Below are 12,944 nucleotides of genomic sequence, written 5' to 3'. Positions count from 1 at the left end.
ATAAACAGTCTTTGCATTAAAACAGAAATAAAAGCCTACTGGCTAATATTTACAGTAGCTGCTCCAAAATAAAACAGCAATTTACAGTACAACTTAAAATGTTCAGAATTCATCTAATTTACTAAAACCAGTACTGATTTACATGTCTGCATAATTATATACAGTATACCAAAATACAGTACAGCACTTTACAGTGTTCATAAACTAATCAAAATATAAAACAGCTCTGGATAAAACGCGTCTGCAGTACTGTACACAGAACTGTTAAAATACAGTACAGAAAATAACTAACAGCTACTATGGATCTAATCTCTACTGCTCCGATTTAACTTCCACTTCTACCAAGTTGGCATCCTCCAAATTTTCTTCTTCCAGCATTGTTTCAAGGGATGCACCACCATCTGCTCACATCCACAACGGATGATCATTGCATTTGACAAGACGGAAGTACATGGACAATAGACAACACAATGGAAAACGCAAGGGTAAGCTTATAATATTTAATTTATACAATTAACACATACGTTCACATATCAATTCAAACGTGCAGCACATAAATTATCAATTCGCAATCATAAAATAAATATAAAAGACAGACTGTCCGGACTGTATGAACCATGTAGTTACAAGCGTCCTTGCACCCGAGTGATGTAGTAACTGGATAACATTAAACAGCTGCCACTCGAGGTTAGTCCCTCGCCCATATCTAAGCGATGAACGAAGAACCTCCTGCCATTCCCACGCATGACTACCCCCTTCTACGTGAAGATGAGTATCACGGAATATCAGGACGGACAGCGAGTCCTAACTTATCCAGGTTCATACTTTACCATTCAATATTTCACATTCAACACATCAGAGACGTTCCTCCTTGGAACGCTCTTTAATATCCACTTCCAATAATTTCTTCAAAATATATCATTCGTTCATAATAACCAGTTCTCTTTATTCCCTTTCTCATTCTGTGTTTCATTCCCTTAACATTTTACAACATTCATTCTTTGATCAAATAAAACGAAAGTATTACAGTACTTTTGACCACGCGTTTCTGAATAAAAGAAACGAACCGTGTACTCACTTAATACGTTTCAATACTTAATAATTTGAAAATACTGATCTTTTAAAGAGGTGGATGATACTTAGAAAGATTTTGAGTGTACAGAGTTCAGGTAGAATCCAAAGGATAAAACCAGTAAGAAAATGTTTAGATAAACAACCAATATAATTGAATTTCAGAAAAACAGCACTGCCAGTCAAAGAACGAACGTTCAGAATTTCAATTTGGACGAACATCAATTACGTTCGCTCAGAACTCAATAATAAGGACGAGCGTTCAGTTAGAAACCGAACCCTGCTGTGGACGAACGCTAGGTCAATGACCAAGCACGAATCAGCACTAACGCTGGTTATAACCCAAGCGCTTTATAGGACGAGCGTTTCGGTATAGGACCGAACGCCAACTTTGGACGAACGTTCAGTATAAGGACGAACGCTCTCTAGAACTAACGTTCGACATAAGGTCGAACAACAATAAGGACGAACGCTCGACATGAGGCCGAACGTCATTGAGGACGAACGCTCGACTTAAGACCGAACGTCACTTATTTATAAAGTTTTAAATATTGATCTATACTGAGCAGAACGAACGCTCATTCACTCAATTGGGGGACGCTCGTTCTCGAGCAGAATTCATTCCAAATGAATGAATTCCAATCTAAGTCATGTTAACCAAAAACCGAACGGTCTAAGACCGTACAGTGACGAACGACCTTTTAGCAACAGAGAATGATCAGAAACTTTAGATTTTTCACACTTAGCAGAATTTTTCCAGATTTCCATTTTCCAACTTTATACTTCCATTTCAGGTTTAATTCCCTTCAAACATCATCATCATGCAGATTTTAACATTTAAAATCATTCCAACCACACAATAGCCATTCTCCATTCATCCATAATCAACTCAACATGCATTTAAATCAAATTCAACATCAAATATAATTCATACAAGCCGTATCAGTTCATGACAGATTCATCCAAACCAGAATGCATATCAGATATCAGTGATCATTTCTAACAACTCAACTTCATATTTTTCACACATGCAAAACAAACCAGAAATCATATTCCATATCAGTAAACGTTTCTAAATACTCAAACATCATGCTTTCCATATATGCATCTCAGATCATAAATCAAACAGTATAAATTAAACATATAAACTTCCCTTACCCGGATTGAAATTCAAACTTGTCCTAGGTGTAGAAATGGCTTTGTCCAACACTTTTTTTTTCTTATGATCTTGACTCTTCCGAACTAGAATCTAACCAAATTTTACAGAACACTCAGTATACCAGTTTGCATGCAACTAAAAATCCTATTTTCCAGGAACCTAAAGGATGAACTACCGCGAAGAGACTTACCAGGTTGGATTTAATTTCTGTTCGGTCCAAAATGAAGATCAAGGCTGGACGAACTCTCCTATGGTGCTGAAATCGTGATTGGAGAAGAGATATAAGTTTTTACAGTAAAAAGGAAGTTCACTGTTTCAAGAGAGAAGTTGGAGAATATGAAAGGGTGAGTTTCAGAGGTTGAAGATGAGTTCGTGTAAGTGAAAGTGTTTTTTCGAAAAGTCTGATTTTGTTAAACTAACGTTAAAATTTGAGAACTACTCACATGTAGCCACATGCACACCAACTCTGATTTCAGAAACTTCCAACATGACAAGTGGCATGCTTGCATGCAGACTTTAGTGCGTTTTAATGAAATCAGAGAATGATGGGCGTGGTGTTTTGTGCACGTCAGAGGGAATGGGATCAGTCTAGGGAGTGGTTTTAAATGGCTGGGAATGAGGTGGCAAGCATTAAGGGTGAGATATCAGGATTAACTTAAGCTAATTATTAAGGGTCTCACAACAAATATTATTGTTAATAAATTTTGTTGGTAAAATGAATGTTAAAGTTTATATTTTAGGTTCTTTTATTATAAGATAGTCAAATATGTTGATAACTTTGTTAATGATTTTTTAAAAATTTATTGATAAATATGTCGGTAACTAAAATTCTTTTAAAATTTTTGTTGATAAATTTGTCAAAATTTGATTTTTATTTTGAAAATTGGTTGATTATTGTATTTCTTAAAATTTATTGGTAAATTTTAGGTAAAATAAACTTTGATTTTTTTTTTGTCAAATTTAACAAAAATATTTGATATAAATTAAACAGTGAAGAATTAGAAGAAGAAAATAAGAATAAAGAAAGATAAGAAGGAGAAAGTGGAAGAGAAAAAGAGAAGAAAAAGTAGGAGAAGAAGAAAATGTGACATAAGTTAAAACGATAATGATAACAACTATGAAGAAGAAGGAAGAGCCAAAAGTGACATACATAACGATAATGACAACAACAACAATTGACACTACAGAGACAATAGATACATGACGTCGATGAAGGAGGAACAAGAAGAGAAAAAAATTAAGAAAATGAGAGGAAGAGGAAAAGAAAACGAAATTGCCATATTTTCAACTTTTATCAATAAATTAAAATTTCAGAAATAAATACTAACATATAATTATCAATCGATATAAGTCATTGTTAATTTCTGACAGATTTTGATCATCCATAATTAATAACAAATAATTATTGGTAAACTTTTTTTATTATTTGTAAATTTTGTCAACGAACATATAGTACCATCAAATATATTTTGCTATATCAATAAGTTTTTTATTATTAATAATTTTTTTATCGTAGATAATACCAGATTTTATTATAATGAATACATTATCCACATAATTTAATTTTTATATCTTTGAACAAATTACATGTCAATTATTTTTCTTACAGTAAAAGTTAGTTGAACTTGAATTGATTGTGAGTTTTGTTCTTACTTCTCAAATTCTAGATTGAGTGTGTAACCATACTCAACTCTAGAGAGTGGACAACAAGCATCTTAGATCAAGAGACTACACAGCGAGCCTTGACCAAGTGAGAGCAAAACTAATCCAATCGATTTAAACCATTGTTGCTAATTTCATGAGTTATGTTCATATTTGATTTTCACTTCAATTCTTGTTTTCTGATTGTTGTTTTTGCTTGTAATATGTTCCTTTCACTTAGTTTAACATGAGTGCACTTTCAATTCACAAATTAAACACAAAAAATACAAATTCAAAAATTGATAGTTATTTTAGTTGTGCGCCAATGTTTCTCATTAGTTTTAGGTTTTAGATTTTCGAATTATAAGTTTTACTTAATCATTTTGCTTCATTTTAGTTTTTATATTCAATTGGTATTAATTATAATATTTCTGCAATTAAGATAAGATGTTTAAAAAAATTAGAGCGTTTAACAATTTGAAATTTTGAAATTTAACAAAGATATTTAATCAAATATTTCCTAGAAAGAACATCATCTGAACACACTAATATTTTCTCAAAATTAGATTGTCATTGAATTGTATTAGAAAGTGTGTTTTAAGCCTAACTCAACCCCACAAAACCGGTTTGTAAGGTAAGGTTTGCACCGGCCTTATCTCTAGTCGATATGAGACTTCTAACACACCCCCTTCACGTCGAGGTATAGATATCTCGTGCGTGATAGTAAAAATTGAGTGGTCCGATAGTAGTTCGATAGCGGGTGGAATAGAAGAATAGAACGCCCACATAGAACTAGCTAGGATAGGCTCTAACCATAGCTCCGATACCATATTAGAAAGTGAGTTTTAAGCCTAACTCAACCCTACAAAACCGGCTTGTAAGGTGAGGTTTGCACCGGTCTTATCTATAGTCGATGTGGGACTTCCAACAAATTGATTCTTGGTTTTCACTGTATTATGTTAAGAGGGAAAAACATTTTCACATAAATTCTGGACAACAAAAAGTTATATATATAATAACCATATCAGTTGCTGTTATAAGACAATATGTAAAATTAGTTTATACAAAATTCAATTTTAATCAACATATACATTTATTTTATATATATAAAAAATACTTATAGGTAAACTTGCGTATACATTTTCCTAAGATAATTAGCTGCGTGTTTATTCTAAAACAATGAAAAATCAGCTTATAATTATCATATGTTAATGTAACTAAAGATTAGAGTGACACCACATAACCAATCCTACTAAGGTGTCCATTGAAATTGCACTAAACAAATGCAACACTCAATTAATTACTTTATCTTTTTTGAAATCAAATTTAATAGTTATCTTAAACCATTTATTAATAACTCTACTTCATATAACATTAAATTATAAACAACAATAATAATTATTACTCCTATTAGGAGTTTTGTTAGGAGAGATGAAGTGAGTTTGCTGCAAAATATTTCTCAGGTTAATTTCTTTGACCACTACTACAATGAAGGTGTCAGACTACGGTAGTCTATTAAACTATAGTATATATAGTTAAAAAGTAGATTTTAAGTCTAACTCAACCCTATAAAACCGGCTTGTAAGGTGAGGTTTGTATCCACTTATATACTATAAATTGGCCTTATTTATAGTTGAGGTAGGACTTCCAACACATCCCGCTCACGCCGAGGTATATACATATCGAGCGTGAGACTAGATATTAATAGGTGGTCCGATAATGGCCCGATAGCGGGTGGAACAACATAGCCAACAAACATAGCTAAGATAGGCTCTAACCTTAACTTTGATACCAAGTTAAGAAGTAAAATTTAAGTCTAACTCAATCCTACAATATCGGCTTGTAAGGTGAGGTTTACACTCACTTATATACTATAAATTGGTCTTATTTCTAATCGATATAGGAGTTCCAACAAAAACAAATATTTCGCCTGTCATGTCGAAGAAAATGTTTCACATCATTTTTTTTATAAAATAGAGAAATAAAACAGATATAAAATTCAGTTTAAAAACTAAAACACAATTTTCTTAAAATAATTAACATAGAAGAATTAAAATCTTCTAATTACAAAAACAGTTATTTAAAAAAAAATTGAAAGCATACATTCGATAATTTTAAATGCAAATTGTAAATCTAGTTCTTACATCCCGTAACACTTTGGTTTGTCTTTAAAATAATCACATTTGCCCCCACATAATTGTTTGACTAATTAGTGATTACGGCTAAGATAATACCGATGGTAAATTTTTCCAACCAAGCCAAAAATAGAAAAAGAAGTCAAGTAGTATTAATAAACTTTTACTATATTAAAATACAGAAATTTAATTTCAATAATTAAATGTTTAATTTCACTTTTTTACTAAATCTTGAAGTGTCTTTCGTAAATTCTTTAAGTTTTTGTCCGCATGGTATTTTTTTTTTCATGCATCATATCAACTCTATATTTTGAATATTTTAATTTCATTTATTAAAAAAAATACACTAATCAATAAATATAATATATCTGTCTTTTTAATATAACAAAGGGACAAATAGTGAAATAATTAACTCGTTAATATAGAACTAAAATCACATCAACAATAATATATTATTTATAACAACTTAAACTAAATTAAGATAAAAACAACATATCATTCATTAAAGTTAAAATCACATCAACACTAATATATTATTTATAACAACTTAAACTAAATTAACATAAAAACAACATATCATTCATTAAAGTTAAATAAATATTTTTTTCTATATTACTTTCAAAATTTGTGTTTCGTCCTTAAATTATATTATAGTAATTTCTTCTTTCACTAAAGTCACGTAAAACATTATATTCAACAAATTTACATTGTAAATGAGAGATGTTTTACGTAGCTTTTATAGACAAAATGTATACATATATAATTTAGCTGAGAGACAAAAACACAATTTTTGAAATAATTTATGAAAAAATATCTAATTTATTTAAGAAATAACGTAAAAATTATGAGGACTTTAATGTAATTTGATTTCTTATGATAAAGACAAGAGATAAACTGCATATAATGTATAGTATATAACGGGGAGAATAATATAAGATGGCAAAATTTCTGATTTAATTGTAATTATCATGAAATTCCTTGTCTTAAAGATCCGTGAGGGCAATATAATTTGGCCTTGCCTGGGTGACTTTATCATTAGGTCCATTTATTGATTAATTTAAAGCTTTTTGTAAATGGGTGCTTCTATCTCTAACACGAATTATCCTACGAAATAGTAGTCTAGGGTTTGGTTTCCTCCATGAAAGGAACCTTCTTCCACAACTTTGGCAAGGTATAAAACAACTTCATAATTTAACCATGGTGTATCCAAACAAAATGAACAAAAATGTCATAATAAAAAAGAATTTCATAATTTATAAAATAATGATAAGGTGAGACATATTTATATTTATTGAACATATATTATAAAAATATATTTATTTAACATATATTTTAAGCATGTGAAAAAGAGAGAGGTTAAAATACAAAAAAAATGGCTGAATGAAAAAGGTAGTGCAACAAACAAATCCTAGTTGAGGGAAGGAAAGTATGAGCAGGAGGGTCCAATCATTCATCCGCGTGTGACCACTTTCTTTCTTGTTACCTTCTTACAATTAATTAGCGCTCATCTTTCTAACTTATCTCTTTTCTTTTCCTTTACCATGTATTTATTTATTTATTAAATAAATAATTCAAATATTCTTTTATTTATTTAAATAAATGAAGAAAAAAAACTTCCTTTGAAAAAAAACTTCCTTTTCTTCTTCTCTCTCCTTGACTGTGTACTGACGAGACAACGCTTTCAAAAGCTTCATAAACTTCAAAAACTACGCGTCCCTTCCTCTTCTTAACCAAACACAAACAAAAACCCTAAGTTTCTCTCTCAACTCACTCTCTCTCTCTCTACACTCTCTCTGTGCGTTTGCTCTTCGAAATTTGCAGGATTCGATTCCAGTTTCCTTCAACGTAGATCGCGTGTTCTCCTTCGCACTGTGAAATTCGCGCGGGCAATTCATGAATGGAAGACAAGGACAGAGCAACCTCCGATCCCGCCGCGGTTGAGTTTGCCGGCGACACGAGTTGGACATTCGCCGCAGATGGCTCAGACGCTGCCTACTTGTTCTCCGGCGACGGAGAGCGAAGCGTACTCAGGGAATTCGGGTGGAACCTCGAACCGGACCAGTTGAACCGGATCGGCACCGACGATGGATTGTGGATGCCGGTTCAATCCTCTCTGACCTGTTCGATTGAACCGGCCGCTGCTGCATCGTCGCGGTCGAATAACCAGTCGGTGTCGTCGAGCTCCAGTGAGGACCAGCCGGAGAAATCCACCGTCTCTGATGAGAAACCGCCTGAGATACCGTGAGTTCGCGAAAACGCCAAAAAAAAATGAAAAAGATAAATAACTTCACTGCTTTCAACTTTGCTTAACACTTTCCCTGCGTGCGTGGTGAAAACGTAATTAACGTAAATTTGTGGTGGAAAGTTTAATAGGAATAACTGAAAATTTCCACATCAACGAAAATCACAATCGAATCAACTTGTGGTTTGTTTGTTTGTATGCACCGTATTTTATTTTATCATATTCTAGTTTATTCCTTTTTTAATTTTTTATTTTAATTTACTCGAGTCAGTGCAATTCCCTGACCGTACAACCAGGAATCTTCTTCCCAACCAGAACATTTGTAACTGACTCAAATTTTTATTAGTTGCGTTTAGCAAATTTCTAGAATTCATGGGAGGAAAATAAAGTGAAGGGGTGTAAAAAGGAGAAAAACGGATTGCCTTTTCGGTTGTGCGAAGTTTTTCAGCCCACGAGCATCGCCGTTATTGCGGCGGAAATGGCGTGCTTCTAAGCTATCCAAGGCTCGCAGAGTGATAATAATTTAGTGGTGTTCATTGTTTTCGTATTATTATTGTCATTATTACACTTTGTTTTGATGAGAGTTTGAATAGTCAATGAAAGAAAAAGAATACCATAAAATAAAATGGAAAGCAAGGGTGGGTAATTGGGCTCCACTTTTCCTTTTTTCTTTATTGTTTTGTTAAATGATTTATGCTTGCACACACTGCTCTTGAATTTTTTTGGGCATTAATAAGATTCTAACCACTTGCAGCTTTTTTGGTTCAAATTACGTGGTCATTTTACCATTCGAATATAAATAACAGGGATTTTGCTTTCTTAGTATGATGCTTATTCATTTCAGTGTTATGTGGAAGCATTGCATTAATTAGCATTTTGTGCTTGTAATTATCTTGTATGCAATACAATTTTATGTAAGTTGCCTATGACGTAATTGTTCTTCCCCTAAATATTGATTGCGTGTTTTCATTACAAGGCTTGTGGTCCATATTTTATGTGAATTATTTTCTAATTAAAAGAAAATTAATGTTCATTTAGAGCCCAGTTATACGTACAAAGGTGGTGTTCGTCGTATTTATGGGATGATTACCATGCAGAACTATTTTTGTGTCTTTTCCCCCCCTGTGAAATGTGGATCTTATTGTTTTGGCATTGCACAAAATGTATGACTTTAATGATGATTTGAAAAATCTGAATTAACACAAATGAGGCTTTTAGTGGAATTGTGATCAGTCCACAGCCTCTACTCAAATTTTCTTCCAATTTGATTGCTTGTCCTCTGCGCATTTAACATATGAAATTTGAAAATTTTATAATATATATTTTTCTTCTTTCCTATCCATTTTATTTATTTATTTATGTTAATAGGCTTCTTCCCCCACGTGTATTTATTTATTTTTTGAGAGATTATTACCTGTTAAAACTTATATTATTGTATTTACCAGAATTGCCTTATCTTAGTTCCTATTGCCTCATGATTTGGATTATTGCTTCATGGATGTTTATGAAACCCAACAGATGACCAAGGACTATATAATCTTATCATTTCCCAGCATTACTTTTTAAAACAGATACTCTCAAATTACATAAAAATGGTGCAATCATTCTTGATTTCTCTATACAATTTAACCGTGTGTAGGATTGATGATGGACAGAAATATAAAATCTGTTCCTGGTTTAGGTTAGGACATCCTTTTTCTTTTTCTTTTGATGATTTCTGTATGCTGCTTTATTCTGATATAAATTGTAAGTGATGTATTTTGTAGGATTAAAGGTAAAAAGAAGGGGCAAAAGCGAATACGGCTGCCACGGTTTGCATTTATGACCAAGAGTGAAGTTGATCATCTTGAGGATGGCTACAGATGGCGGAAGTATGGTCAGAAGGCAGTTAAAAATAGCCCATTCCCTAGGTTTACAGCTACCTTGACATCAACTTCAATTTTAATTTTATTAAAAAACTATCATATACAGTTGACTATTTTGTGGCCCCTTTGCCTTTAGTTAAAATTTCGTTTTTGTTAAAGAAAACACATGATGTAGTATTGCTATAAAACACTTTTGAACCTTCAGACGTGGTTTAGAAATAAAATGAGATAAAATGGAAATGAGAGAAAAAAAAGAATTATGTGAACTAACAGCATGCAATGCATGTATATTACCAAATTCATTCACCATTTTAATTTTTATGCTATCAGACATACATTTTCACATTATATATTATATTGATTAAGAACTACTATAAATTACAATTTTTTCTTCGTAGATTTTACCTTTTATAGTATTTTCATTTATAGATTCTAAAAGATTTTAAATAATAAATATGAGTAAAAGATTGTTAAATAGTGTGTTAACACTCCTCTAACATGGGAATATATAAATAACAATAACCATGAAAAACCAAGATGATTCCAAACAATATAGTGTTTCTAATTCAATATATCTATATTTTCTATGGATAGGTCAGGTGAAATATTATTGGAAGCCGTCGATGTATACGTCTTTGTGCAAAACATTTTTGAAATAAATTGGCAGTGATAACTGCATCAGAAAAGCTAACTGACAACATTGCACTGATTAATTATTATAATGCATTTATATTTCTTTTGCAGGAGCTACTACCGCTGCACAAACAGCAAATGCACGGTGAAGAAGAGGGTTGAACGCTCTTCCGAGGACCCAACGATTGTGATTACCACATATGAAGGTCAACACTGTCATCACACCGTTGGATTTCCTCGAGGGGGAATCATTTGTCACGAGGCTGCTGCCTTTGCGGGCCAGTTGGCTCCTATGTCACAGTTTTATTATCCAATTCATTCACCCAGAGAGACTAATAATATAAATACTCTCAGCTCCATTTCTCCGCCATGCCAAGCACAGGATGATGCATCTGGGGGATCCAACACTGTAATGCCAGCTGATGCGTCGTCACTGCAGCCTCCCACTGATGAAGGGTTGCTTGGAGATATTGTACCTCCGGGAATGCGTATCAGATGAGAGAATAATTTCATGGTATAACTCACTGGATCTTTTCTCTCAGTTCATTTATTTATAATTTATAGAACCATTAATAAGGTTGAATTTTAAACAGATTTCACATATGATTTTTATTACGCCTTTCTCAACACTAATAATTTTAGTTTTTATAATTTATAACAAACTACCCATATTAAAACTGCTTTTGTTTATAATTATAACAATTAATAAAGAATAAATTATTTTCATATACGTACCTTATTATGATATTTTTAATAATCATCATTCATTATGATAGTTAAAGCTTTTCATTATAGTTATCATTTTATTTTTGTTATCATAAAAAAAAGGACATACTTGTTTTTGCGCACTTGTATTTCCAATAATAAATATTAAAGATTTGATCCAAATACACCTTTTGCCAAATGCATTTGTAAGTTTATTTAAAGGAGATTTACCAAAACTAAATTCTTTTTACAAATAACTTCACTTTTTTATTTCAGTTGTGGAAATAAGGGGGGAAATTGTTTATATTTTCATAAATAAGAGGAAAATGTTATTTAAAAGTTAGCATGTAAAAAAAAAAAAAACTCTATTTCTAGAGATTTTACAAATATAATTATATTAGAAAGTAGAGTTTTACGCCTAACTCAACCCCACAAAACCGGCTTGTAAGGTGAGATTTGCACCTGTCTTATATATTATAATTTGGCCTTATCTTTAGTCGATGTGAGACTTCCAACATACCCCTTTCACGCCGAGGTATAGACATCTCGTGCGTGATAGTAGAAATTGGGTGGTCCGATAACGGCCCGATAGCGGATGGAATAGAATAATAGAATGCCCACTTAGAACTCGCTAGGATAGACTCTAACTATGGCTCTGATATCATATTAGAAAGTGAGTTTTTAAGCCTACACTTTTCTAATAAATTATTAGTTGATTGCCAAATATAAAATCTGAACGTTAACATCGTATATTTTATAACACAAAAATACAATTTAGCAATTAAACTTTTAAAATTATTGTTAACATTATTTTTGAAGGTTACATTTTAAGTAAATAAAAAGTGAAAAGGTTTTGTAGAAAAATTATTTCATATTTACATAAACAAAGAAATATATAAAATGACATTATAAAGGTATTTTTTTAGGTCATTAAATCATAAAAGAGTGCCTTTAAAAGTGATTAGTTGCGATATATATATATATATATATATATATATATATATATATATATATATATATATATATATATTTAAAGATCTGGGATATAATATATTAATTGTTTTCATCTTGTTTTTCTTTTTTAAGGTTTCTTCGGAAAATAATAAAAATAAGTTTAATTATTTTTATACTGGTTTTAACTTCAAATAATGATATAGAACTAAAGTGTTCTATCTATATCTAAAAGTGAATTAACACATTCTTTGTAATTCTAGAGATTTTTTATTAGACTGTTTTATGAAATACAATTGTTTGTTTTTGGTTGTTTTGTGAAAATGATGATTTAGTTTTGTTACTGATCGAACATTGTAAATTTTTCTAACTTATCGTTGCATGAGATTAAAGGGTGAAAAGTATTGTATCATTTGTTGGTCTAAATTTCGTTATGAGTTTTTCATTTAGTATCTTGAACACTGGAAGAATGATCGGAGTCAACAATGAAATAACATGACTTCATATTCCTCATTTAATGAGAGTTAAACCTTTAGCATGAT

General features: G+C 31.6%; 2 protein-coding genes across 4 annotated transcripts; one reads left to right on the top strand and one right to left on the bottom strand.

The window, feature by feature from the left end:
- Positions 1-231: 231 nt before the first annotated feature.
- Positions 232-2,894, bottom strand: LOC148197278 (uncharacterized). Its single transcript, XM_088093267.1, has 4 exons — positions 2,674-2,894; positions 2,421-2,486; positions 2,230-2,320; positions 232-401 (listed from the first exon to the last, which is right to left on the bottom strand). Exons 1-4 carry the CDS (start codon positions 2,737-2,739, stop codon positions 313-315), a joined length of 312 nt encoding a protein of 103 aa, XP_087949393.1. The 5' UTR covers positions 2,740-2,894; the 3' UTR covers positions 232-312.
- A 4,744-nt stretch (positions 2,895-7,638) lies between these two features.
- Positions 7,639-12,395, top strand: LOC148197277 (putative WRKY transcription factor 57). Of its 3 annotated transcripts, XM_088093102.1 has the most exons (4): positions 7,639-8,247; positions 9,888-9,929; positions 10,015-10,158; positions 10,858-12,395. In XM_088093102.1, exons 1-4 carry the CDS (start codon positions 7,904-7,906, stop codon positions 11,243-11,245), a joined length of 918 nt encoding a protein of 305 aa, XP_087949228.1. In that variant the 5' UTR covers positions 7,639-7,903; the 3' UTR covers positions 11,246-12,395. The 3 variants fall into 3 exon arrangements, with proteins under 3 accessions (XP_087949228.1, XP_087949226.1, XP_087949227.1); XM_088093100.1 differs by lacking the exon at positions 9,888-9,929 and having other exon boundaries at positions 7,641-8,247; positions 10,000-10,158; positions 10,858-12,394; XM_088093101.1 differs by lacking the exon at positions 9,888-9,929 and having other exon boundaries at positions 7,649-8,247; positions 10,858-12,380.
- The last annotated feature ends 549 nt before the right edge of the window (positions 12,396-12,944 follow it).

The sequence above is a fragment of the Vigna umbellata genome, chromosome 6 (genome assembly GCF_029865625.1).
Source record: "Vigna umbellata cultivar VRB3 chromosome 6, Vumbellata_1.0, whole genome shotgun sequence".
NCBI classification, from domain to species: domain Eukaryota; kingdom Viridiplantae; phylum Streptophyta; class Magnoliopsida; order Fabales; family Fabaceae; genus Vigna; species Vigna umbellata.
This window is presented reverse-complemented; position numbering and strand designations above follow the sequence as displayed.